This window comes from Aristolochia californica, unplaced genomic scaffold, assembly GCF_029961685.1.
Source record: "Aristolochia californica isolate CCGP_79_NKW_82.1479 unplaced genomic scaffold, dmAriCali1.0.hap1 SCAF_1, whole genome shotgun sequence".
Taxonomy (NCBI): Eukaryota; Viridiplantae; Streptophyta; class Magnoliopsida; order Piperales; family Aristolochiaceae; genus Aristolochia; species Aristolochia californica.
This window is the reverse complement of record NW_027181770.1, coordinates 7,291,390-7,318,872: the sequence shown is the minus strand read 5'-3', so window position 1 is coordinate 7,318,872 and position 27,483 is coordinate 7,291,390. Positions and strand designations below refer to the sequence as shown.

The 27,483-nt window shown below is 37.6% G+C and overlaps 3 protein-coding genes and 1 non-coding gene across 5 annotated transcripts; 1 reads left to right on the top strand and 3 right to left on the bottom strand.

Annotated features, from left to right (window-relative positions):
• Window positions 1–5,340: 5,340 nt before the first annotated feature.
• LOC137958138 (protein transport protein Sec61 subunit gamma-like) lies at window positions 5,341–7,707 on the bottom strand. The gene is made up of 3 exons (XM_068805246.1): window positions 7,526–7,707; window positions 7,276–7,391; window positions 5,341–5,568 (listed from the first exon to the last, which is right to left on the bottom strand). The coding sequence occupies exons 1-2, from the start codon at window positions 7,617–7,619 to the stop codon at window positions 7,276–7,278; spliced, it is 210 nt and encodes a 69-aa protein (XP_068661347.1). The 5' UTR covers window positions 7,620–7,707; the 3' UTR covers window positions 5,341–5,568.
• Window positions 7,708–9,167: 1,460 nt separating this feature from the next.
• Window positions 9,168–16,038, bottom strand: LOC137944384 (U-box domain-containing protein 45-like). Of its 2 annotated transcripts, none has more exons than XM_068790058.1 (6): window positions 15,857–16,038; window positions 14,995–15,083; window positions 13,807–13,992; window positions 12,754–12,861; window positions 10,703–11,892; window positions 9,168–10,196 (listed from the first exon to the last, which is right to left on the bottom strand). In XM_068790058.1, the coding sequence occupies exons 2-6, from the start codon at window positions 15,043–15,045 to the stop codon at window positions 9,410–9,412; spliced, it is 2,322 nt and encodes a 773-aa protein (XP_068646159.1). In that variant the 5' UTR covers window positions 15,046–15,083; window positions 15,857–16,038; the 3' UTR covers window positions 9,168–9,409. The 2 variants fall into 2 exon arrangements, with proteins under 2 accessions (XP_068646159.1, XP_068646166.1); XM_068790065.1 differs by lacking the exon at window positions 15,857–16,038 and adding an exon at window positions 15,750–15,846.
• A 1,199-nt stretch (window positions 16,039–17,237) lies between these two features.
• TRNAL-UAA (transfer RNA leucine (anticodon UAA)) lies at window positions 17,238–17,320 on the top strand. The gene has a single exon. It is a non-coding gene; the product is annotated as a tRNA-Leu (tRNA).
• Window positions 17,321–24,127: 6,807 nt separating this feature from the next.
• On the bottom strand, window positions 24,128–24,589 carry LOC137945498 (secreted RxLR effector protein 161-like). The gene has a single exon (XM_068791418.1). It carries the CDS (start codon window positions 24,587–24,589, stop codon window positions 24,128–24,130), a length of 462 nt encoding a protein of 153 aa, XP_068647519.1.
• Between the last annotated feature and the right edge of the window lie 2,894 nt (window positions 24,590–27,483).

Genomic DNA, 27,483 nt, shown 5'->3' with positions numbered 1-27,483 from the left:
TCAGAATTGCGTACGTTTTATTTACCATCACTTATCCATAGGTGCTGGAATTCCGTAATACGGATTTCGAAGACGAGAGATCATCATCATATTCATATGTCCTCTCAAATATGTCCCGGTGATTACATATAATTTAGGTGGCGACCAGTCCCGGCCAGATTTTTTATTCTTGTGTGCAATGAAGAATTGAATTTGATTCGACTGACCAGTTTTCTCGGTTGAGTCAAACCACTGTAAAACCAGAAAATTGATTACGTTAAGTTACTGGTTTAACAATATTTAGTGCCTACAGTGCAATGGGCTGAGTCATGGCGTGTCAGAAATTCTCCCTGCGTGAGGCTGAACCCTCACTACCTCAGCAACCATGGTTCGAATGGTTCTACTAATTTCTTGCCCAAAATTTCTCAGATCCCAGTAGATTTTTTTATTTGTTTTTCGTTTTTTCATGATAACACATTGAGAAGTCAAAAGAAGACATATCACAGGCCATTCCGTGATGAGGAGAGGGTGGTCAACGGAGGAGGGCAGTCGGTCAAAGGGGGATCGCCGGGGAGGGTAGAGACGAGGTCTTCTTTCCTATCTCTGATGTGATAGACAGGAGAGTGAAGGCGTCTGCCCTTCCCACCTAATTTTCAACAGAAATTCCTATCATAAATAGAAGGGAACGAAAGGCCTACGCCCTCCTCGAAATTGCATTTTGATGACAATAAAGGGTTCATCCATGATCTCATTCTCATCCAAAGATGTTTCAAGTCCCAGAGAAGATGCAAGGTATCTTAGCACTAAGTATAACCGAAGGCAAGAAGAATATTTAGCAATGTGAAATTGTTAGTATAAAATCGTCCAGTTCCAGAAAAAAATTTGAAAGACAGTAGCACAATCGTGTGATATGTACCACGTCAAGATGGAAGACATGGTTTAAATTGTAGGTTTAGCAGTTGTTTAGTTATTTTTTTACGTGGACGTTCATGTCCTATAGCAGTTATTTTGTTCATGTCCGTTTCCAGCAGCCGTTGCTATATTCTCAGGCTATATATAGTCTCAGTGATTTCAATAAAGGTATGGTTTTCGTTCTCAAATAGCCCCTTCTTGCTTTTATTCCTCTCTTATCCTAAATTCTTTGTATCAGTTGTATCAGAGTAGATTACGACTCCGGGAAGAAATTCCATTCCGCGAGTTTCCCTTCCTCTGTCTCTATGTCTCTCTCTATCGTAACGCTCTTCAACTCTGCCAGAAAATCAATTTTTCCGCGAGTTTCCCTTCCTCTGTTTCTACATCTCTCTCTCTCTCGTAGCGCTCTTCAACTCTGCCAGAAAATCAATTTTTCTGCGAGTTTCCCTTCCTTTGTTTCTACGTCTCTCTCTGTCGCAGCACTCTTCAACTCTGCCCAGAAAATCAATTTCTTTCCTTTCGTCCTTCTCGTCTCTCTCTCTCTCTCTCTGCAGTGAAATATTTCTTCCACCCTGTTCCTCTCTTCTTCTCTTCCGTGAAGTTCTGACATCAGCATCGCCACAAACTTTCCTCTGTCGTTGGAAAGAAATTCCGAAATCAGAGTCACCGCGGACCTTCCTCTATCGCCGGGAAGAAATTCCGAAATCAGAGTCGCAAATCTCTGTTCGGGAAGAAATCAGAGCCACAGACCCTCCTCGCCGCTGCAAATCAGAGCCGCAGACCTTCATCAACGCTGTGTCGTTGCCGGGACTTGAGCTGCGCCACCGAAGTCGTCATTGCCGCCAACGGAACCAAAATTGACAATTTCGTCATTGCCGCCGACGGTACCGAAATCGAGAATTTAGGAAAGAAAAAAAAATTTGTTCACTGATGTTATTGTTGTCGCCGCAGACTCGTCTGGAATCGACGAAAGCTTCCTCCGGAGCTTTCCGAAACCTAGGGCTAAAAAAATAAATTTGTGGCTCGTCGCTGAAGGGACAGAGCTGGAAAACCAGAGTTCTCGTTGACCGGTGCCGTCGGCTGATAAGTCACCCATCTCTGGCAGAATTCCGACCTGTAGTGTTGTTGATTGAGATTCTCCAATAGAAAAAAACTGGTGCCGACCATGGACACTAGTGGCAAAACGAATGCAGAATCAACGAAATCTTGGCACAACACAAGTCAAGTTTCGATCAGGTGAACACAGCATTACAAGCAGTGTTAACCGAGGTCCAAGTTCTTCGAGCCTTCTGTAACCAAAACACTAGCCCTTCTAAAACCAACCCATTTGCACGTGATGAATCCTCACACCCACATACTTCTCGTTCAAACACTATAAATGACCACTCTCATCAACATCTTAAGTTGTCATTTCCAAAGTTTAACAGAGACGACCCAACTGGATGAATTTACAAAGCTGAACGATACTTTGAATTCAAAAACATTACACCAAAACTAAAAGTTCAGTTAGCCTCCTTCCATTTAGAAGGCATCGCCCTGCAATGACACAGGTGGTTGATGAAATTTCGCGGACCATTTACATGGGATGAGTTCACCAAAGTTGTACAACTTCGATTTGGTCCAGCCGACTACGAGGACCCATCAGAATCTTTGAATCACCTTAAACAAACCACAACCGTAACAGCTTATCAAGAAGCTTTTGAAAGGCTTTCCCACCGAGTGGACGGCCTACCGGAAAGGTTCCTAATTGGTTGTTTTATTGCATGACTTCGAGACGACATTCGCATAGACGCTAAAATTAAACAACCTAGAACCTTGGCCGATACAATAGGAGTGGCTCGACTAATTGAGGAGACTAGCAAAGGCTACCAAACCACCAACTACTTTTCCAACCAACTATTGTGACACCAAAAGTCTCATTCAACCCAATAACTGGTGTGTTAGGACCTCCACCAACCCAACACATAAACCAAAGCTCCAATACTCAACCAACAACCTTTTGTCGAATAACCAACCAAGAGGCACGGGAATGTCGAGAGAAAGGGTTCTGCTATTATTATTGTGATGAAAAGTTCGTTCCAGGTCATCGTTGCGAACGACCACAATTATTTATGATTGAGGATTTACCCCATACGAGTATCGAGGATATTGAAGGTGATCCACCAGAGCTAGACCCTCAATGAAGCTCACCGAACGTTTCTTTGGTCCATACAAAGTCATTGAGAAAGTTGGTCCGGTGGCTTATAAACTAACTTAAGGATCTGATCCTGATTTCATCCTTGAGGACAAGGATCCTTAAGCGATGGGGAATGATATGTGCCATATCAAGATGGAAGACATGGTTTAAATTGTAGGTTTAACAGTTGTTTAGTTATTTTTTTACGTGGGTGTTCATGTCCGTTTCCAGTAGCAATTGTTATTTTCTCTTGCTATATATAGCCTGAATGATTTCAATAAAGATATGGTTTTCATTCTCAAACAGCCCCTTCTTACTTCTATTCCTCTATTATCCTAAATTTTTCCTATCATCGTGCTTCTGTTTTATCTGTTGAATTTGAAGAATGGATAAATATCTATAAGCAAGCTGTGTTAAATGTTAAGAAACCAAACTCAGGCATCTCGTTCATATATTGAATTTGGAGAAGGGATACAGATTTATCAGCAAATTCTCTTAAATGTTAAGAAACAAAACAAAATTCTAATAAAACAGAAACTGATTACTATGCAAACTACTACGAGAACCTTTAACTAAAATAAGAAACAAACTACAAAGACTAATTAGTCTGGGCTATTAGACACTGGATTAAGATGAAAGACAATAAATTCTGGTTGGCTGAAATGACTCTCTTACGAGACCATACAAGTCATGGAAAGTGGAACCAATGTACGTGAGCCACGTAGCTGTTAATACATGGCACGCACAGGGTATCCTTCAAAAGTGATTTTAAAGAAATTTACTTAAAAATATATTTATTTTAGTGGATTCCATTAGGCTCACCAACCAAAACCACCGGGTTTAGAACGTTAGTCCTTAGTTCTAGGTTGTCTCCAAACCACCGGTGTAATGAGTATGTGTATGTGTAATAAAAATGTGGGTGCGAGCAAGGGGGGGGGGGGGGGGGGGGGGAGGGGTGGTTTCGAACCGAGCAGGCTCACGAGCGGCTCGAACTCGGCTTGGTTCGATTCTATAGATCCAAATTTCGACCCGAGTTCGAGATCCAAGATCGGCTCGTTTAAATTAATGAGCCGAGCTCAACTGAATCGAGGTTTGGCTCGAAAGATCGCGAGCCGGTTCGTAAATTTAACGAGTCGTCACGAGATTCGGGGGAGTCAGGACCGGAGCGTTGAGTGGAGCGGGAGGTAGAGCGAAGGGGGAAAAATTCATCCTCCCTCGTCACTACTAAGCCCCTTCGGCTGCTGCTGTGGCCACCTTTATCGCCATCGACAACTGCCTCGTCGGCCGCCTTCTGCCTTTCCGTCGCCGCCAACTCTGTGGCCGCCGCTCGATTTCTTTCCCCTCGTCTTCCGTTGCTTTTCTTTCCGTCGCAGATGTTACCCCTGACAAAAGTTCCTCGACGTCTTTCCTCATCTCGACGAAAAAATAGTTACGCGCAAACGCAAGACTTGTATTTTTCGAAAAGATTTAAATGAATGTTGAAACTCGAACTCTGTTAAAATTATTAGGTTCAAACTCGATAACAATTTTAGGCTCGAGCTCGAACTCAAAATATTTAAATCCAACTCGGGTGGCTGGATGCCACGCCTAGGGGGGACACAACCGACGGACTATGCAAGAAAAGACCACATTCAGGCACTACAAGTAGACAATTCAAACTCCACCTGAAAAGGGACCGGGCTGACTTCACAATGGGCCCAAACGGAACGACAAATGCTTGTTATGGACATCAAACCAAAAGAAATTACTGACGAAATTCAACCAACACAGCATCACTGACGAAGGAGAAAAGAAAGTTGAATTATAATCTGACACCCATAGCTAATCCCTTTTGTTCAGATCATCCCATATACTGAAAACTTTCGACCAACAGGCCGAGCCAGTGTCAAACTACCGTCCAGACACTGCACCAGGAAATGGCAAGAAAAACACCCTACTTCCAACACAGAGACTAGAGAAAGGAGTAACCAACGGCCAACAATTTCTTTTAGCTCAAGCAAACCTAGAAACCTTGGGGATGAACTATGGCCCTTGCACGTTGGGAGGATGGGATGAATTAGTTCAAATCAGGGAAAAAATTTCGCCCTCACCGGTTACCACCATCTACAAATTTGTATCGTCATGTTGTGCTCCCAATAAGCTTGTTTCCGCGTTTCTGTTTTCACTACCCTTTTAGTTTCCTGTTACGGCTTTCTTGTTCTCTGTTAGCTATAATCCAACCATTTTTTAGATACCTACAGGAACCTCTCACGAATCAACATATTCAGCCCATGTTTCATCTAATTGTATCTAAAATAAATCATATCAATGTAAAATGTGTATATATGGGCTGTAAAAAATGACAAATTACCTACACAACATTTTGTGAAAAATGTGAACTCTAGAAACTAAAAAGTAAGATCATGTTCTTTTGCACCATGAAATGTGGTGATTATCCTCGAGAAATAAGTAACAGACGAACTACACAACTGATTCTATTCCACCATGCCCATCAAACTACACTGCAAACAAATAAAACACGTTTGAGTCCCCCAACCCATCGAATGCCACAAAGATCACAAGATGGACTGAATGCCCAAGCTAAAGAAACAAAGGTATTAAAGCATTAAATTTTTATAAGTCGATTACTGTTTCCCATCACATAAGGAACACATGGAGATACCATCCAAGTAGGCTCGTATAACACATGAGATAGTCTTTGTGGTGTGGCATGCCATGTCATTCAGTAATTAGATTTTTTTAGCATTTTCCTTTCTTCCTCTCTGCACCCACCATCTCTCATCCCCCTTCTTTTTATCTTCCCTTTGCTCCCATTTCACTTCTTTGGCATCCTATTCTCTCCTCTCCTCTCCTCTTCTTCAACCCCCTCTCATTACCACCTCTTCCCCTTTTGCCTGTCACATGTGCAATTAGCACTTTCCAACTACTAATGGTTCACCTTCATTTCCACACCCACGCAATGAGAGTCTAAATTTTACTTTAAGATGATCTTTGGCTTAAACTGGGTTTAATCTTATTCATGGTAGTATGATTGAAAAATTCTACAAAAATAAAAATAAAAATGGTTCACCTCTCATTTCCATCACGCCAGGAGAGTCTACATTTCACTTTAAGATAATCTTTGGCTTAAACTGGGTTTAATCTTATTCATGGTAGTATTATTCAAAAAAAAAAATTCAATGGAAGTTTCAAATCAATATTGCCAACAATTTGGATATTCAAGGAATTGGAAGTTTCAAACCCTAAACCCCAAACAGCACAACATTCACAATATTTATAATTAATATTAATTGTGCGGAGACATGCTTGAAGCGCTAAGAAAGCTGTTTATTAATTGTACAAAAAAAATTGGACATTCAAGGTATACCAAAGGCACAACATTCAACAAAGTTGTATCCATTAACAAATTCGCAACCTATTAGGAGGTTTGCCATGGCATGCTAGAAGCACTAAGAAAACTGTTACTTGTATCAAAAGAATAGTCCAGGAGTTCGATGTATAAACTTTTCCCATATGGGCTGTTCTAAATGATCAACCATGCAAGAGCAGAAATAAGAGAGGAAGATATCAAGCAAGCAGGGCTTGATACCAGTCAAAACTAGTGAAGGCAGCCAATGTAATTATCCTTCAAGTGAAGAAGATATAGTTACTCATGAGTTCAATGGAATGTTTTGATTTAGTCATAATTAAGCTGATGCTAGAGATACCAAATGAGAATCCAAGAGATTTACATAAGCTTGTAAAAAGAAATCTAACCTGAGGGAGAGACTCAAACTAAAAGGAGTCTAGGAGCTTCTAACAGACGCTGTGTTTTCTCTATAGCCTCGTTCCCTCAAATCAGCATTCTAAAAACGAAACTGTTTATGAGCTCATACTGTCATACGAAACTGTCTATGAGCTTAAAATCCATATAAGTTATGTTCTTCAACTCCACAACTAATGCCTATCTTCGAGAAATTATCTACTCCCTAAAGCTTTTGCCGAGCTAAGCATCTCTAGCGAAACAACAAAACAAGACAGTCTGCAAGTCCAAATAATAGATCCTGACCGCGAGGCAATCAAGATTTCATAATTTACTAGCATATACAAACAAAATTTCTATCAACGAGGATCATCTATCATTCAAATCTTCACGAGCACATCTTCCATGGACCGCAGATATTCAAACAAAAATAGAAAGAACATAAAAAGGTGCCCAAACTATTTACCTAACCAGATCCGACAATAATGTTATTGATCGGAATAAAAATTAGCTTCACGAAAAAACCAACGAATCCCATCACAACGAACCCGATCGCCGTCCGCAAGGCGACCTTGGTGAATTCTGCAATTATCAGCCGAATTAAATAAAAATTATTAATCAGATTAAATAACATAAATGAACTTCGTCGGGAAAGGAGAAAAAAGAATTAATGGTTCAAGAGCCCTGCGAAGTAGAGCGACGCTATTAAGCTGTACCATTCCGATCAGGCTTGTGGCATCTCTTAACGAGGCGCAGGCTGTCCTTGGCGAATTCCCGTAAGGGATCCACGACGGAATCCACCGCATCCATTTGCAGTGAGACGAAAATTTCTCAACTTCAGTCAACCCTAGACGGCCAGATCCAAGATCGGGTTTGCGAAGTGGACAAAAATAGTACCGGTCATCTCTAAATTATAAATATCCTTCAACAGTCCTCGTCCGTCTGCTCAGAAATACTGCTAAATAAGCCTCATGTTTGCGCCTTATTTCTAATCATACCGTCATGGGTGTATCCTAATTAGTGTCTTCTTAGGACCCTAGCCGGACCGGAATCAGTTCAGTTTTTATTTGAGTTCGGCTCAACTTCAAATAATGTAATTTTTTATTTACAAAAATACCCATTACCCTATTTGCTCTAGTTAAATCCTTTTTTAGTTGGTAGATAGTTACTCTTATTTACCTCAAACCTTAATGACAATCAATCATGTAACCCTTTTGTGTCCCTCAACATCTAATGTTGTTATTTGACAACAGAATAACTACTATTAATGAAAGTGTTTGCTCTTTCTTTTAGGTATATTAAGCTAGTTATTATACATTAATATGTTCCATTGTAAAGTTTTAAACTCTTCTATGATAGCTTGTAGTTAAATAGTACTAAGTTCATCATAATATTTTCTTTATTTGATCGATTCTGATTTTAGGCTCGAGGCTAAACTCGACTTTGAGTTTGAGTTTGAAGTATTCTGATCAAACCAAACTCGAACATATGCAGGTTCGAGTTTGGCTCGGTTCGATGTTATACCTAACCCTGGGCATGTTTGGTGAGATTTAGAAGAGAAAAGTCTTGTTTGGTGGCAAAGATTTTTGAAGGGAAAAGAAAGACGAGAGATAGTTAAAAAAAAACATGAAATTTAGAGAGAAAAGAAAATAAAAAATAAAATAAAGTAATTTAAAATATTATTAATTTTCCTTTCTTTTCTATTTTTCGCACGTATCCAAACAAGAGAAATTATATTTCTTTTCTATTTTATCTCTCGTTTTCCATGGGCATCCAAATAAGAGAAAATAAACCTTTCATTTAATTTTTTTTCTCCACCTTTTGTATTCCAAACTTGGTTAGAAATCATAGAAAATAATAGAAAAAGAGAGAGAGAGAGAGTCATTTTCAGTGTTTGGCAACACAAATTTTGGAAGACAAAAGAAAAGAAATATGAAAGAAACTTACTTTCTCTCAAAAGCATAGAATTAAGAAATATGAGAAAAGAAACAATAACATAATCAATTTTAGTAATAAAAAATTAAAAAATTACTAAATTTTTTTCTTCCCATTTTTCACATACATCCAAACAAGATAAACTATATTTCTCTTCCATTTCCATGAGCATCTAAACAAGAGAATAATTTTTTTTCTATTCTTTTATTTTATTTTCTTTTTCTCTCTAGTTTTTGTGTTCCGAACACAACCTTAAAGTCCAACACATATAGGCCAATGAACCAACAGTCATTTAGATTCATTCTTAGGTTAAAAAAAATTAATTAGAATAAAATACAAGACATTGTATACGTGTGTGATGCAATAGATAATGCGTCTCATGTATGCTGATTAAGAACAAGGGTCAAGTCTTTAGCGCAAGTGTAATCGGGGAACGACCAAATGGCTTTCTTCCCAATTGACAAAACCCAATCTACAAGATGCACATCTGCACATATCCTACCCCAAAGATGGGCAAAGAAAAATGACAAAAAACAAAGGCAAAACTCTCCCTCCTCGCCTGTACATCATCTCTTCTTTCTTTTCACAAGTAAAAAAGGGGGGGGGGGGGGGGGGGGGGAACACAAAAAAGGAGACATTTACATGGTAAGCCCAAAGATCAGAACCTAGCATTGGTAAACCGAGAAGTTTTTACTCTTCCAAAGGGAAGTCCACGTCCTACCCACCTTCCTCGTTTGAATTTTCCACAATGGTTTCGACTCTTTTGACTCTTTAACCACCACATTACTACTCTCAGCACGCTCAAGTACCTGTACAGGAGATGGATCTCGCTGCCTCTGCTCACGAAACAACATCAACAGCTTTTGTGCTTTTTCCTTCCCTCTAGCTGTCCCATTCACTGAAAGAGACACCAAAGACGGTATAACCCCCTCTTGCAGCACAATCTGGCTGCACTTCTCATCACCGTTACATAGAATAAGCAGACATGAAATGGCTTGCTCTTGTTCAAGTTGCTCCCCGACGTCCAATATAGAGGCCAATATACTAACAATGCTTGGCATGGATATAATTTCATTTTTACCAGCTGTACTTGCTGCTACGTTGATCAATACTGCAATCGACTTTTCTGCCCATCTACGGTCTGCAGGGTCAGTAAAGAGGGACTCCAGCCCAACAACAATCCCAGCTGATATCAGGCGAGGGATGTTGCTGGGATGTGATGAGAGGTTGAAAAGAGTATGTAGTGCATCCATCTTGCATTGCATTGGTGAATCAGTTTGGAGAAGTCGAATAAACACAGAAACAGCACGACTTGAGCCAATCATGGGCTTCGCTTCCTCAAGACATGAGAGATTCAAGTAGAGGGCTGTGGCAGACTCATAAGCATTGGAGTTGAGAATCATCTCCTCCAAAAGAGGCAGTACTTCAGCTGATAATATCATTTCCTTGTTCCTGGATTAATAAAGACACAAACATTTTAACATGTGCACATTGTTTTGGCATAAACATTTCAAATATAGGGAGTAAACAATAGCGTTTAGATACTCTTGATTGAATTTTGTATGTGGAGGTTTTAGAAGAAGCAAATACAATACACGATAATATTTTATAAATAATATAGTAAGAATAGAATGGAGTGGGACCTAAGCAAAACAGGATTGAACAACATGAACCCTTGAATGATTTTTTTTTTTTTTGTTGAGAACTTCATTTTTTTGCAAAATATTAATTATACACTAGGCAGTCCATCAACACAGTTTAAATAATTGATATTAATTTCCATTGCAAATGTTTCATGGATTGTATAGCACAAGGCATTGAGAGTGAAAAACTAAAGCACATTTGTTGTACTTTTTTCAAGTTTTATCACGGACGGGATGCAGATCAATCTGTTTGAAAATAATTCAATTTGATAATGGAAAAAGTGCAAATGCAGGCTAGTATATCCAATTATATACCTGTTATTGTTTACTGCAAGATTGAAGAGAGCCATGGTCCCAACTTCTTGACCTTTCTCATCTCCTTCACAGACAGCTGACCACAGAAACTTCACGAGTGGCTCAACAAAACCATTGGCACCCATGTAAACCCTAGCTTCCTCATCATCCTTCAATAAAAATCTGATCTCCTCAACCACCTTGCACTGTGTCTTTATATCTTCCCCATCATGCAAAACAGCCAGCAAATTCTCAAATCTTTCAAATATATCTCCTTCACTGCCCTCTGCCTCCTGGCAAGAAGCATCTAAGTTGTGTATCACATTTTCTTCTAGTTTCTCAATTTGTCCACTTTCCTCAAGAGGCACCACCTTAATTTCCTTCAGTTTGCAAGACTCAATACTCTCCATGGATCTTGACTCTGCAGCCTCTGACTCAGATAAAGCCAACCTCCAATAATTCAGATCAAGAGACTCTGGTGGACCATCAGGAACAGGAACTCCATTGTGTTCACACCAGCTGGCAATCAGGCCTTTAACACAGTAATTTGGAGTCAAACAGAGATGAGATAGCTGCTGCTGAGTTTTGGGACAGGTACTGTGCCCATCACTAAACCATTTCTCAATACAGACCCGCTCATATGTCTGACCTGAAGAGATGATTACAGGGTCATACATGAACTGCAATGATATTGGACATCTAAACTCCTCCGGGAGGGTTGGCATGTTGCCTGATCTCCTGCCACAAGGCTTGAAATTAAAAGAACCAAGTTTTGAGAGCTGTTTGTCAAAATCACGGGCAACACAGACTGCCCCGCCACATTCTCCAAACCCCTGAACTGTGGGAGAACAAGGAGTAGAACCCCCCTGGGAGTCATTGTCATCAGAAAACTCACTCTTGAAATACTTGGAGTACTTCCTCATGAGGTGTAGCAAGTAAGCAACAATGGATTCCTTCCGTTTATCTTCCTCTATATGGGCTCTTTCAATCAGCCTCTTCAGACCACGTCTCTCTGCAAGAGCAGCCCTTGAGGAAGTGATGCCAAGCCTTGTGGCAGCTTGATGAAAGACTTCAAGCTCATTATTGTCATTACAACTGCCATCAAGCTTCCTGTCCTGCTGGAGCAAAGCAATCACTTCATCACCAACCTGCTTCTCTACTTGATCAAGTGAGAATACTGTTCTCTCCAGCTCACCAACAACCTCTAATATCTACAAGAAATTCAATAGATAAGTTAATTCCATCAGCAATAAACCCAATAAGCAGGTCAATCTTTGAAATTATTTTCACAGTATTCCTTTAAAAAAGATTCTGAAATCAACTTGTTCCAAATTAAAGTTTAATTTACTTAAAGAGTTTTTTTTTTTTTTTGAAACAGATTTAGTTAAGAGTTTGGATGAGGTTATTATATGTGTAAAGTTGGGTCCAAGGCCCATCCCAAAATAACTAACCAACTTAGAAAACCTTTTTCCCAACTAATAAACTCAAGATCTTTGTACTCATTAATCCATGTAGGACTATTCCTTAACACTCCCCCTCACGCGAAAACCCTCTTTTGTGACTCTTCAAGTGGATAATTTTAAGTGTAGGTCCTCTTTTGTGGCTCTACAAGTGGATAATTTAGGTGTAGGCCCTCTTTTGTGGCTCTAAAAATGGATAATTTAAGTATAGGCTCTCTTTTGTGGCTCTACAAGTGGATAATTTAGGTGTAAGCTTACGAGTACCTGCTCTGATACCATGTAAAGTTGGGTCCAAGGCCCATCCCAAAATGACTAGCCAACTTAGGAAACCTCTTCCCTAACTAATAAACTCAAGATCTTTAATCCATGTAAAACTATTCCTTAACAATATAACAAGGAATTAAACCAAGATCCACACTATAAAAAACAACCATCCCAGTTTACTTTATACCAATGGGGTTACCATTTACCAAGAACACATCGAATGGCACATTTTACCTTCTTCACTCACACAACACAAACATGTTACAAATAACCACATTTTACATCTCTTATACATGTACTAATACGACTAAGAGAAATTCTGATGGATTATATTTCAGGACCATTCACCTGACAACCAATTGATTGGGGAACAATATCTTCAACATGCCTCAGACTGTCCACAAGAGCTGCTTTTGCCTTCTCAAACTTTAGAAGGATGGAATCTCCAGTAATAGCCTAACAGATTGAACAAAAACTTCAGCCTATTATCACAGCAGCCAATACTGTTATGTATAAAATAATCTCATAGCCAACAATCTACCAAACAGAAGTAGGCAAATATTGTCTAGCAGCCCAAAACCCTAAAATTTGCATATACACAACAAGCACACGTTTTGAACTTTCTACTAGACCATATGTATAAACTTTTATTCAACTGGAAAAATAATTGTTGGCTTGGCTCTTTTGGAAGAAGAGAAAGAATTCAACTAAAAATTTAAAAAGATTGAAGAGAGAAATCAAGCATACAACACTTCACACAATAGATACATCTACATCATATAAGAAGCAGTCTGTAGGAGTAGTCAAAATACCTTACTCTTATAATAGCAATTGCCATAGTGAACATATAACATGCAATGGCACCTATAACCAGGCCTGAAAAAAAAAAAAAAAAAACTCTACCAAATAACTATTGAGGATCTGACATTGATACCCAACCTTTTCTTTCAATACTTAATCCAAAACTTTCAAAGACAACAAAAACATAAGTCTGTACTTTTTTCCTCTATTTTTTCTGTTGCATCTTCTTCTCACTTTTATAAGTGTTGATTATACATTGACATAATACACACCAAACCCTTGGTAAGCCTAGAACCCACAACTTCTGCCCAGGTAGTCACGAGGCAAATAACCAATCCAACAATCTGTACACTAAGAGAGAAAAGCAGTAGACTTTGAAAACAACAAAAATACCATCCTAAGGACAATGGGATCACACAAGAACCTCCATGTTAAAAAAAGAAGATAACCCTCTCCAAATAAAAAAACAAATCACTAGATGCCCAGCAGATATCCAGAATATTTGCAATACCACATAGTGTTTTCTCAAATGCATTCCATCATCACATGACAATAAGAAAGTTACTTTTTTTTTAATAAAAATAATTTTTTCTGAGTTACCAAATAAAGTTTGCTGCAGTATGAACAGTGCTGAAGAAGATTCTTTGCCTTCTCAAGAGCAACATGCAATGAACACAGGGCCTGAATGCCTGATTTGCTTCTCGGCCTCGCTGCTTCTAATTCAGGAAAAAATCCTAACACTTTACAAACAATTGCTGAAAGCTTTCTACATAGTGCTCCATGGAGCTGCATGAAAAAGAATGAGAAAAATCAGAATTTACTCATTGAAAAAAGTCAATCATGAAGTTTTACAATAAATGTGGTATCATCCCTGTGAATTTTGATGCAAATGCAATAAACCTAAAGCTGAAATATGCAAACACGTGCACACACAATATACATATATAACAGAAATCTGCAACACATAGCAGGTGGGCAGCACTGGAAAAAAATGAAAAAAACATTAAAAAGTAAAAAACATAAAGAAGGAATTCAAGCAATAAGCCATAAGTCTAAGCTTAGGGATTTCTGTTTAGTCATAATTCTCTATGTTTATAAATGTCTAAACAGAAACAAAATGGGTTTTCATGAAACAAAAAAATAAAGATTTGTTTCTGGTGCAAACTCCTATGGTTCACAATTAATCAAAACCAAATTTAGGCCTTAAGGGTAAAACACAGATAAACCTAAGATAATACAAGAAAAATATACAAACTATACATGTATACATGTACAAGATGAGAAAATATTTGAATGACAATGATCATGAAACTGATAATTCAGGTCTTCATCCTTTGAACTCAGCTGTGAAAACTCATGCATGTAGACAAAATTTCTTCTAACAAATAGAACAAATTTATTTGTGGAAAATGACTCAACAGAGTTTATGAGGAGCATCTTTATGCAACCAAACCAACAGACACAAGGGAAGACAGATGGAACAAGTTGCAAAACCACCAAAGTAATCATTGGTTCCATCAAATGCCATTATAACACCTTGAAGATCACAAATATAAAGGAAGTTTTGTATTAAACTTTCAACAACCATCACACCAATTATTGAAACAGAGAAAGACAAAAGCACGTGTTTGAGTTATACTCATAGTGCAAGAAATACATAACACGATCCCCATCATTTATGCATCACATGACACAGCTACGAAATTGGAAACAAAATCCAAGGAGAAGTGTCATGATACTATCTACTTCTTATAGGAGAAAAGAGACTGCACGAGAAGTAAAATATACCTTAGCATCGCTGGCTGCAAAAATACTTTCTTCAACTTCGGTAACATCCATGATTTTAACTCAATATAACTCAAAGAAACTCAGTTGAGCTGAAATCAAATAATTCGGCCATGGTTAGCAGAGAATGATCAACCCACCCATTATGGGTAGTGCAAATGCCAAATCCTTCAAAAAAAAAAAAAAAACAAAGAGTTACAACTTCAAATAGACGGAGAAAATAAACCCAAACGTTGGCTTAGAAATAGAGAGTCAGAATAGCGGAGAAAATACCTATGGATCTAAAACATAGATAAGACCGAAAAATAAAAATAGATGATAATAATTAAACAGTTATCCATAAAGCTAATACAGACAAAGCAGCTCCTTCAAGAGAAGCAACAATGTATAATTAATGAAAATTTATAATGATGAGAGAAAAAGGTACAGGAACACCTTACATGGCAAATTATTCCTGAAAAATTAAACGAAAGGAAATTTTAAAAACATAGATTTCCATTTTTTTTTATAAATAACCGAGTTTAAATCTAGAATGCAACGAGAAAAAAAAAAAGGCAAACAGAAAGACAAAGGGAACAAATCAAAACTATCTAAAAAACCGAAAATTGTCAATTGTAATGCAAATCGCAAGTAGATGACAAAGCTCATAAAAGTAAATGATAAAAGAAACAACAACTGGAAATTTGGAGTTTCTTCTTGACATAAACCAAATCACGACAAGAACTAAAACTGAGCGGAGGAAAAGCAGACAGGCGTACATTGAAATTTTGACGCCAACCCCTTAGAAAGGCACCGGTCGTGAAGCAGTACCAAATACTGAAAAAAAGTGAGGCGTACACATTAGGGCACCTGAAGCAAAACATACCCGAAGTACGTGTTTTCTCCAAGGAGGCTTCATCGAAGAGCATGGCAAAAGACTCAGAAACCAGAATAATCGATCCAAGAGACAAAAGTAAGGGTCGTAATCTTCAGTTTTGAAGGAGCGGTGGAAGGAGAAGGACGAACGAGAGAAAAAAGGAGGAAACGAACTTGTTTATTTATATACGCGGAAAATGCAAGCGATCGTGTTGGGAGAATAAAAAAAAAATAGTTTAAAAAAAAAAAAAAAAAAAACACACAAGAGGGACTAGGGCTTTTCAGTTCTTTATTGTTTATAGAAGCCGTAAATTCAGATCGGAGTTTTCCCCGGGTTTACCGGCCGACATTTGCCGATTCGTCGTTTGTCAGTTATCAAGGACACCATGGTAATTTCAATTGGTTACCGACGTCAATGTTTTAATGGAATAATATTAACTAGTTTACGACTTTACTTATGAGTACACGTGTCAACCGCTTGAATTACCGACAGTCTCACCCTTGCCTGCCCAAAGTTATTGACTTGATCTGAGCCGTTGCAATGGATATCTGGCGGGTTTCCTTTACCTTGAAGTAAATCCTAACCGTAACCAACATGAGATGATTGCGGGGCCACATTCCGCCCATGGCTCCGTTCGATTTTGAAAGTTCAAACCGTGGAGGGGGAGGGAAAGCAGCACCGGCGTGGTGGCCCACCGACTGCCGTCCACCTCTCCGGTAGGTCCAGTCACACTCTTCAAGATATCAAGATCCAAGTGTCTCAAGATTTGATAAGCTAATGGAAGCATGGGAGATTTATTAAATTAATTGCAGCGGCATCTGCTTCTTAAACGGGACATCACTTTGAATGGGGTCGGCTTCCGATTCCTGTAAGGCAAATCTGACGCAAAACTACTGAGGGGGAGATCCAACCCCTTTGGCCGATGCACCTTCTTTTCCCACATTAAATGTGTGGCGGGACCGGGGTCTAGTTTGGTTCCGCTGCACCTGGTCAAGACTCAAGACAGTTCTTTCACCAGTCCAATCACCTTTTCACTGTATAAATGAAGCCAGTCCCACCATTTACGGCCAGGTGATTGATCACATCCACGAGTTTACCCACCACTTGTCGACATTAATTAGCTTCAAATTGTGATACTGGTTGAACCGTTGAGTCATGCATGTGGCTTCTTTCTGTGGGCTTGGTGGTTCGGACCCGTGAGTTTAATGTGGGATTCTCGGTTCTGATGGTCATGTCTCAGATCTTCCACGAGATGTTGGTGTTTCTTTCTTTTTATTTATAATTTAGAACTCTCGATTCCCTGGTTTCCTGATGTTCGAATTTAGATTCTTGATTTAGAAAACAGTAAGTAATTGTTCTTTTTAAATATTTTGAACAATCAAATATATCAGCTGGTTTGCCCGAGTGGTTAAGGGGGAAGACTTAAGATCTTCTGCACATAAGTGCGCGTGGGTTCGAACCCCACAGCCAGCAAGTGCGTTTTTTCTTTTATACCTCAACTAAATAATTGAGAATTTAACTACAATTTTTAGATCTAAATTTGGTTCACGTGGAATCAATCCTCAAGTTGACTCAATAAGTAACTCTTAACAAGTTTCTTACTTGGCTTCTTATGGTAACAAGTTATGAGTTAGGGGCAAGTCAACTCATCTTTCCAAATGCTGATTGGATGGATAGTGCCTCTAATGGTAGGTTCAATAAGAATTCTCACTGAGTCAAAAGTAATACGGTGGAGTTTAAAAAGAGTTTCATGGAAGAAGGTCTCATAGAAGAGTCTCAGTTAATGGTGTTTTAGTTATGTTAGTCTTCTATTTATGTTTAGTTGTTTAATTGTTCTTAGAATTATTTTTTAGTGTTTAACTTTGGGTGTAACTGGGACAATGGTAGTTTAATTGTAGTTGGATTTTACTTGTTTCTTTTATTATAAATAGAAGTTCATTGGACTCAGTTAAAAATAAGTTAATGAAATAATTCTTTTTTTTCAAAAATTCAGCATACAAGTTGATGAGTTAAATTTATGGCAAGATTCTTGATGGCTTAAGCCATGGATATGATGTAATTCAGGTACAATTTGTCGCTTCTCATAATGTACCCACATCAAAGAAGATATTTAATAGAGTTATTCAAGTTGAGATTGTCGTGGTTATATAGGGTAGCAAGGATAATAAGGGAACGGAGCTTGTTGCGCTCAATATGTAGTACGCATTGAGACGTTAAGTGGCACCCTATGGAGGGGATGATGGAGGATGAAGTTGAGATAGTTTTAGCCGTGGTGATGGTAGAAATGATAGCAGATGTGTCATTGTGGCAAAAAAATCATTTTTTAAAGGAGTGCTAGTACGAATTGAAAAACTTGCTCGAGCCAATTCTAATGTGCCAGAAGGTGATGAAACTCAACAGTCTATGTAACATGTATTATCTTTGGAGCTCTAGAGGATCACACAATTGACCTCATCCACCACATCCATGAAGCAAAGTGATTCGACGTCTACAACCACAATAACATTGGCTAGTTCAGGTATGTCGTTTTGCATGTGTCTCCTGCCATGTCATGGGTAATTGATTTCAGTGCATCGCTATTATCTTCAATATTTTACCTTCTTAGTCAGCCATCCACTTTTTAGATATGTTACCCTTGTTTGCACTTTCTCACTTATTAGTAGAGTACAAAAGAGTGCAACCTACCTCATCATTACCTTTAATGTTTATTTCATTTGTTCCTAAATTCCTTGTTTCTTGTCTATTAGCTTACAAAATCTTTGAATTGCTTGTTAACCTTCTTTCCTAATCTTATATTTAAAGACTTTTAGTCAAGGAGAACGATCAATTTAGGGTGTGAGAGAGGGGTCTATACCACTTGGAAGGAACACTAGTGTAGGTTTCTTTAGTGTTTCAAGTAGATATATCACCCTTCCAGTGACACTTGCAGATAGGACATCCGTCCTTAGCCAAGTTACTTCAATGGTTCCGACTTTGCCTTCCACTTTTTTATTATTTTAATCATGCCAACTTCAGAAACATCATCGGACATATTTTCCTTCTAGTCAAAGTCATAGTAGTTCTAGTTTATTTGAAGAAAAAAAACCCATTAAGATGTATGGGGCCCTTGCTGGGTGCCTAGTATATTTGATTTTTAGTAGTTATTTCCTTCATTGATGACTTTAGTGGATGCATATTGGTGTCTCCCATATGAGAATTTTAAAGTATTTCTCAATTTTTATAGTAAAATAAAAATTCAATTTGGTGCATATCTTCATATATTCTGTTATGGTAATGGCTTGAGATTATGAACCAAAAATTTGATTATTTTGGTAAAACTAATGGCATTATTCATTTGTCTTTGTGTGTAAAAATTTAGATTCTAAATTAAAAATTTAAGCTTATGGAGTGCTAAAATAAAGTGTGTGAAAAATAATAAATAACACACACTATAAGGAGATAATGATTTTTTATTCTCGATGTTGTCCTAATGGTAATTACCACCCAAGAACCCTTGCAATTCTATTAATTGGCTCTATTAGCTGAAATTTTCAAAGAGATTTGAGATTCTCTTTAAGCCCAAGTGTAAACCTCAATTACACAAATTGATTTCACCCCAAGAGATTCAACAAATTGGATTTTGGCTCTAGTTAACACTCCCTTACTAGATTTCAGGCTATATAATGTTAATTCTTTTGGTTTTGAGGTACTAGAGAACCTTTAACAAAGAAATTTAAAATACAAGAAACGTAAAATCAAACTTACTATTTTCTTTTGGAGAGATACCTTTCTCTAAGTGAAATCCTGTTAAGCACCAAACCAATACTACCCAAAAGACTGCCTTGTTAGGAGCGGAAGACATAGGTACTTAACCCTAGGACCATAACAATACCCCGCTCTTCCCCGAGCCGACGACCGCGGAGGCTACCACAACAGAGCAATCGGAGCTGGGTCAAACCTGGGTCAGTCCAGGCGCGTGACCACCCGCATCCGTTTTTGGGGGCGCCAGGATTCAGAGTCGGGACGCAGCGCTAGCTCTGATACCAAGATGTTAGGTTCTTCCCTTGCCATGGATCGAGTCACCCTTCTTTCCTCTCTTCCCTCCATGGATGATCTTGACGTTGGAAGAGAATTCTTGTTTCTTGAACGAGTAATGGTGGAACTCAATTAGAATGAAGGAGCTTTGGAGGAAGCTCAACCTTGGACCTCAAAGGGAGAAATTCGACCTAGACCTCTGAGGGAGAATCTGACCTGTAAAATATAATTTTCTCAATACTTGCCTCTCTTCTCCTTCATGTCCCCCTAAATAGGATTGAGGACGAAAATACAAAGATGACCTATAGGTCAAGTGGTTCATGCCACATTACACTGAACCAACCCAAAGTAAACCAAACCAAATAAAGTAAACCAAACCGAATTGAAATTACATGAAAAGTAAATTGACATAATTTAATTCATATGCCTATTGATAACTCGTGATGCTATGGAGTCCATAATAGATCCAAACCTCCAAATCTTTAAGCATGAGAAGTGAAATATATTGGAGCTTGATGGAACTTTGAATGCAAAGAGACTGAAGAGAAAATGAAAGGTTTCAACAAATATGAAGTTTTTCTCTTCAAAAGGATAAAATCGAAATAAAAAGCATAAAACTATTTTTTGGAGGTTTTCACATGCCAATATAAGCTCAACTTTTGGTTCTCTACGATTTTGGGGGTCTACTTATAAGTTTTCCAACCTAACTAGCCATTTTTTCATCATTTACAAAAAGTTGCAAAAAGTTTTGATCAATCTAAAAAAGGTATGATTAATCAACATTTATAATGGCTAAAATTTGTGTTCCCTAACCCTATTGATCGATCAGGGTATCAATCTACGAGTTTTCAACATTTTAGAAAAGTCATTCATCGATCAACCCAATTCAATTGATCAATCATACTTTATAGTTCTAACAATGCAAAGTTCTATATTATTGATTATTCCACAAAGTATGATCGATCATACTTTATAAGCTCATCTGGTAGGAATTTGTATGATCAATCATTTCGTAGTGGATGATCGATCATGATTTATTGAATATGCTAGGCTGCATTCTGTATGATCGATCATGCCGCAAGGTACAATCAATCAGGCTTTATGCCACAATGTAATTTTAATTTTTAAGGATGACAAAAATAAAACTAAAGATTTTTCAAGTTTTAAAAAATTATATTCATCATTTAAACATTGTATTGAAAAATGGTTATGCTCTAAAGCTCCTTGAAATAAATTTGCTTAAGAATCGAAGTTTGGTTGACTTTCTACTGACATAGCTAGAATTTTTGAGATTTTCTATTTGATTTTGACATTAGTCTTCAAATCTACAGTCTTCTTATTTTTTGTAAGTTCTTATTTACAACAACAATCTTCAATGTGTTTTTGCTTTGGGTCTTGACTTGGAAACTTGATTGATCAGTCTTTTGTCTTAAGCTTTTGTCGTAGACCTTGTAATATTTGTGTTGGAAGGCATGTATCTAAAATACATTGGTAACATTATTAGTAGCACACTTTCAATATACCTATTTTTTTATCACCAAAATAATACCATTGGTTTAACATAGCCAATCAATTCATGGAGCATCCAAAGAAAGATTAATTGAGAGGCTACACATAGAATAGTGAGATATATGTGAAGGAAGCACTTGGAAAATTTTTGTTGTATGAGTCACATGATCATTTGCAAATTGTGGTGTATTCAAATGTTGATTATGTGGGATCCAAGTTGTATAGAAAATCTACCACTGGTTATTTTGTATTTATTGGAGGAATTTGATTAACTGAAAGAATAAGAAATAGAGTGGTGTGACCTATTCTAATATAGAAGAAGAATACCGAGCAATGACTCATACAAATAGTGAGCTTCTATGGGTAAGATCCATTTTGCCAAAGCTACAATTCCCCACCAAAGGTGCTACGATGATGCATTGTGATAACCAAGCTGTAATCTTCATTGGTAGTAACTCGGTGTTTCATGAAAGAACCAAGCATGTTGAAGGTGATTATCATTTCATTCGTGATGTTGTGATTAAGTGCAATAGTCAAATCCTATGATAAATCTGTAGATTAATTTGATGATATTTTTATTAAGGTTTTAGGAAAACATGGGTTTGATAATGTTTTTAATAAGCTCAGGCTCCAACTTAAGTAAGAGTGTTGAGAAATATGAAGAAGAGCATTTTTATCATTTTACATTTGTCATATTGCTTCTCTAGGTTAGCAGTAAACTCATTGATGTATAAGAGTTATGTAATTCAATTTACTTAATCCAAAGATGTATTTACAGAGTTAAGGTTTAGGGTTAAGAGTTTGAGTTTTGAGTATAAAGAGGCATTTATGTACTTTTTATCTATTTTTTTATTAAGTAATTATATAATAGAGAGAACTCGATATCGTAATTCTAACTGAGTGCTAGAACTAATGCACTCTTATTGTCTCTCTCGGTTTCTCTTCTCTCTCTTTTCTTTCTTGCTTCTTATTTTTAACAAATTAGAAGTCTCATATAGCAAATGACATAACTTGTTAGATCAAGAATTTGAACATTTTTTTTATAGCTGTCCTTGGCTTCTTCTAACCGGCTTTCACCTCCAACTCTTTGGCTTTCCTCACGTTTCCTCTTCAACCACTCCCACCAGCATTTTTAGAAGAGTGTCATAGCAGGGGACACTCCTGCGCTGGTGGAGCAGACTGCCAAAGTATGATAGCTCCACTTTTTGTATCCATAAGTTTCAGAATGTAATTCTTTGCCTTCTATATGGATCTAGTATTCCTGAGGTTAGCAATAGCTCTCAACTTCAACCAGAATGATGATATATTCATGTTTCTTTACGTTATCCACAGAAGAAAAAAAGGAGCACTTCCTCTGTGCAGAAATGCTGTAACTTATATGCTTTTACTTCTGTATCCTATTCTAAAACAGATCTAGGAGCTATGATAGAGTATATAAAGCAGCCTAAAAGCATATATGGTCTCCACACTGATGGATTTTGATTTAAAATTTAATGAGTGGAGATCCTAGTCATATGGTTGTTGGATTAGAGTACAAAATGGTCTGCGATTATGGTTGTTTGATTGACCGGTAAAGAGGTTGTAGAGATATAGTGACTGTGGTGCTTGTGGATGAGCTCTTAAAATCATGTTTGGCAGAAAAGGCAATGATCTCAGTAATGTGGCAGATGAGAAGTTTAGAAGATCAAACGGTGCTTCCAAATAACAGGTGCTGAAGCAAGGAGACTTTGCACTTCAAGAAGAGCCATATTTGTGCTCCCAACTTGCAAAAGCTAGAGAGCATGTTGTGATATTAGAAGCTGCAGTCTTAAGCGCTGAAGAGCGGGCAAAGAAAGGAAGATAGTGATATCTCTCTAATATGGAAGCAAAGAAGCCTCGAGTCTATTTACTCACTCTTGAGTGTAAAAAAATGGAGGTTTTGGGTAAAGTAGATAAGATTTGGAAATTTAATGCACTAATGTTCTATGTAGGATTACAATAGAATTTTGAAACCATATATGAAATTCATAAACCAAAATCGTACCTCCTGACATGGCGTCCACTTTCGACGAACAGAGTTTCTCGGCTATCATCTCCAGCGAACAGAATGTCTCGTCTATCACAGAGGATCGTCGATGGCAACGTTCAGGCATACTTATGCTAGACCAGACCCCCTTTTATAGGCTCTTCTCCATCAAAGGAAACCACCAAACGACGGGAAACCGAAAGGTCGTAACAGGCGACCACCATCAGTGGAAAACCGTCCAACGGATGTGTCACTTAAGTGACAGATCGTGAACCGTCTAGGTGACGGTTTGTGAACCGTTTTACATTCTCCCATTTGACCCATACGTCTACTTAATATGTATCATTGATACATCTTCATGAATGTTTTCCATAGATATAATATCCTTATACTCAAACAAAGAAGATTAAATTACATGAATCGTGGCGGCAAGTCCTTTAGAGCAAGTATTACCTTTCCGTGTATTACAATGCAACTTGTTTCCTTTGAATGAAAACCTTATGTGGCACATTTCTTTATGAATGAACTTTCATAATGCTCATTCAAGAGCATCTTATATTGTCATTCTCTAAACTTTATGTATACAACCAAATAAGAGAGGACACAAATGATCTTAAAGTTGTTTTTCATTGACAAAATTGCGATACAAACATAAAAGGAATCTCAATTACATAAATAACTTAATAGAACTGAGTCCTATATTTTCAACATGTCCCTTACAAACAGTAGGTGGTAAACCATTTGTGTATAGATCAATGATCATTAATCTGGTACTGATGTGTTCTACAACCACTTTTTGCTTTGACATGTTCTCGAATAGCTAAAAACTTTATGTCAATATGTTTACTATGACTTCCGCTCTTATTGTTCTTGGCCAAAAACACTGTTGCGGAATTGTCGCAATAAATCCTTAATGGCTTAGAAATTGTGTCAACAATTTCAAGCCTTGAAATAAAACTCTTCAACCATATAGCCTGTGATGACGCTTCAAAACATGCTACAAACTCTGCTTCTGTGGTAGAAGTAGCAATCAAAGATTGTTTTGCACTTCTCCATGAAATGGCCCCTCCAGCTAATAAGAAGACGTATCCCGATGTCGACTTTCTCGAATCAAGGCAGCCAACAAAATCAGAGTCTGAATATCCAATCACTTCCAGATGATCAGATCGTTTGTATGTAAGCTTGTAGTCTTTAGTCCCCTGAAGGTATCGCATGACTTTCTTTGCAGCTTTCTAATGGCCCAAACCGGGATTACTTTGATATCTGCCCAACATTCCCATTGCATATGCTATGTCAGGTCTTGTGCAAACCTGAACATACATTAAACTCCCAACTATGGAAGCATATGGAATATATTTGATTTGTTCCCTCTCTAAATTATTTCGTGGACCTTGTTCCAAACTTAATTTGCCACCTTTCACAATAGGTGCAACACTAGATGAACAATTATTTATACTATATCTCTCTAGAATTTTGTTGATATAAGCTTCTTGAGACAATCCTAATGTCCCTTGGGATCTGTCTCTATCAATCTTTATGCCTATGACATAAGCTGCTTCGCCCATATCCTTCATATCAAATTTCAACAAGAGAAGTCTTTTGACCTCATGAAGTAATCCTAAATCACTTGAAGCACGTAGAATATCATCAACATATAGGACTAAGAAAATTATTTTGCTCTCACTGATCTTTTGGTATATACATTGATCCATGATATTCTCCGTAAAACTAAATGAAGAAATAACATCATGAAATTTTAAATACCACTGACGGGAGGCTTGTTTTAGTCCATATATAGATTTCTTAAGTCTACAAACCAAGTGATTATTCCACTCTAAAACGAAACTTTCAGGTTGTTTCATGTAAACCTCTTCTTCTAGGTCTCGCCGGCGCTCGCAGAGAGCACCCTTCTCTGATATGGAGTCATTTCTAAGGAGAGGAGCTCTCTGCGTACGCTACGAGCACTGGGGCTGTGGAGCCAACCGGTGTCTCGCTTGGCACTGTGTGTTGCCGTCGAACAACGGCAGTCGAAGTCCGACGGGAGGCGACGTCCGGCAGAGGGCGAGGGTGGATGTTGAATGTCCTCTCTTCACATGGCTTGAGGTTGAAGACAACCTCAGGCGCGCGTTAAAAAATTGAAACTTAGGTATGAAAGTTTTATTTAAATAACGAGTCGACTCGGTTGACAAAATAAAAATTATGCGCCTGCGGGGATTCGAACCAGTGCACAGGACACAAGTAAAACCCTTGTGACCATTAGGATGTCTCGCTGTATTTGTTATTCTTGGATACACATAAAATATAGATTAAAATTGCAGTAATCAGTTTTTATGCAATTTTAATAATTGTGCAAAAAAATTATTTAGGTTTTATGCATACTTCCATTTTTTATGCATATTTTATGTTAACCTAAATATAAAGATTATTAATTGACATTCATTTTAGTCAATTATTTTTATGTCATATTTTTTTGTATACATTTGAATAATTGAGTAATTGCTACAACATTCTTAATTATGCAAATGTCTAGTGACATTAAGTTTAGTCACATAAAGTTAATGACATAAAAAAAATGTGATTAATCATGGAGATATAATAATTTAACCCCACAGGGTACTTGTTATATTTATGTGCTTAATCAAGATGGGAAAGAAATATTTAAACAAAAAAAAAATTCTTATTGCGCACAGGCCTAGAATATTCCTTTATACACAAATTTCTAAGTCCCATCATAAAGAGACATAAATTGCATATGTGTTATAATCTAAGCCCATAGGAAAGATTATAATAACACGTTGATTTATTTGTTTGGATTATTTACATAGGGGGGTATTCAAAAATTTGGCTTCATTACATGTTTGGTAAACTTGTTATCTACTTTTTGCAACTCTTTAAACTTTATTTGTTCCAACCTTTGATTCCTCTATTGTTCCCTTAAATGGAGAAAATTATATTGAGTGGAAAGAGAAAATTCTCCTGTAATTAGGGTGCATGGATCTTGACTAGGCACTTAGAGTGGATGAACCTCCGAAACCCACGGAAATGACTCCATATCAGAGAAGGAAGCTCTGATACCACATGTAGGATTACTTTAAATAGAATTTCGAAACCATATATGAAATTCATAAACCAAAATCGTACTTCCTAACATGGAGTCAACTTCTGGCGAACAGAGCTTCTCGGCTCTCGTCTCTGGCGAATAGAATATCTCGTCTATCATAGAAGATCATTGATGATAACGTTCAGGCATACCTCTGCTAGACCAGACACCTTTTATAGGCTTCTCTCCGGCGAATAGAATATCTCGTCTATCATAGAAGATCATCGATGACAACGTTCAGGCATACCTCTACTAGACCAGACACCTTTTATAGGCTTCTCTCCATCAAAGGAAACAACCAAACGATGGGAAACCGAGAGGTCGTAACCGGCGACCACCATCACTGGAAAATCGTCCTACGAATGAGTCACTTAAGTGACAGATCGTGAACCGTCTTACATTCTACCCTTGACGCTAATCAATGATCAGTCCCCACTATCTATTGTTGAGTTGGACTGTACCAATGACACGAGAGCCAAAAAATTGTTTAGTTCAAATTTCGGAATAGTTTGTTCAAAATTATCACTGTTGATAGTAAACTGGCTCTTTAATTCAGTGTCATATTGGTTTTGAAGGGTTACTGTTGCCTTGGTAGAGAAAGAATCCAACATTCATTTGATCACCTAATACTGTGGAGAAAATTTCTTTCCATTATCATAATTTAAGCAGGGAAAGTTCAAGGATCTCATTTCAGACTAAGTTAAAAATTATTTAAGAGTTCATGTCTCCCCACGTAATAACATAAATATGATGTTAAAAAGAAGAGTCTCACATGACTCTCACAACAAGAAGTCTTATAGAGCAAACATTATTATGAAAAAAATCTCATAAAAGAATTTCGGTTTAAAGATGTTTTAATTTAGTTAGTCTTCTATTTATGTTTACTTGTTCAATTGTTCCACGATTTATCTTTTAGTGTTTATTTTTGGGTGTAAATAGGATAATGATAGTTTAACTGTAATTAAATTTTACTTGTTTCCTTTTTTTTATAAATAAAAACTCTACTCA

Excerpts from the sequence above, each read along its gene's own strand:
- LOC137958138 (XM_068805246.1), bottom strand. The coding sequence starts at position 7,619 with ATGGATGCGGTGGATTCCGTCGTGGATCCCTTACGGGAATTCGCCAAG. Across the intron at positions 7,392-7,525 it reads CCACAAGCCTGATCGGAATG|AATTCACCAAGGTCGCCTTG; the intron begins GTACAGCTTAAT and ends TGATAATTGCAG.
- LOC137944384 (XM_068790058.1), bottom strand. The coding sequence starts at position 15,045 with ATGGATGTTACCGAAGTTGAAGAAAGTATTTTTGCAGCCAGCGATGCT. Across the intron at positions 11,893-12,753 it reads CCCAATCAATTGGTTGTCAG|ATATTAGAGGTTGTTGGTGA; the intron begins GTGAATGGTCCT and ends AATTTCTTGTAG. Across the intron at positions 10,197-10,702 it reads CTTGCAGTAAACAATAACAG|GAACAAGGAAATGATATTAT; the intron begins GTATATAATTGG and ends TTATTAATCCAG.
- LOC137945498 (XM_068791418.1), bottom strand. The coding sequence starts at position 24,589 with ATGCGATACCTTCAGGGGACTAAAGACTACAAGCTTACATACAAACGA.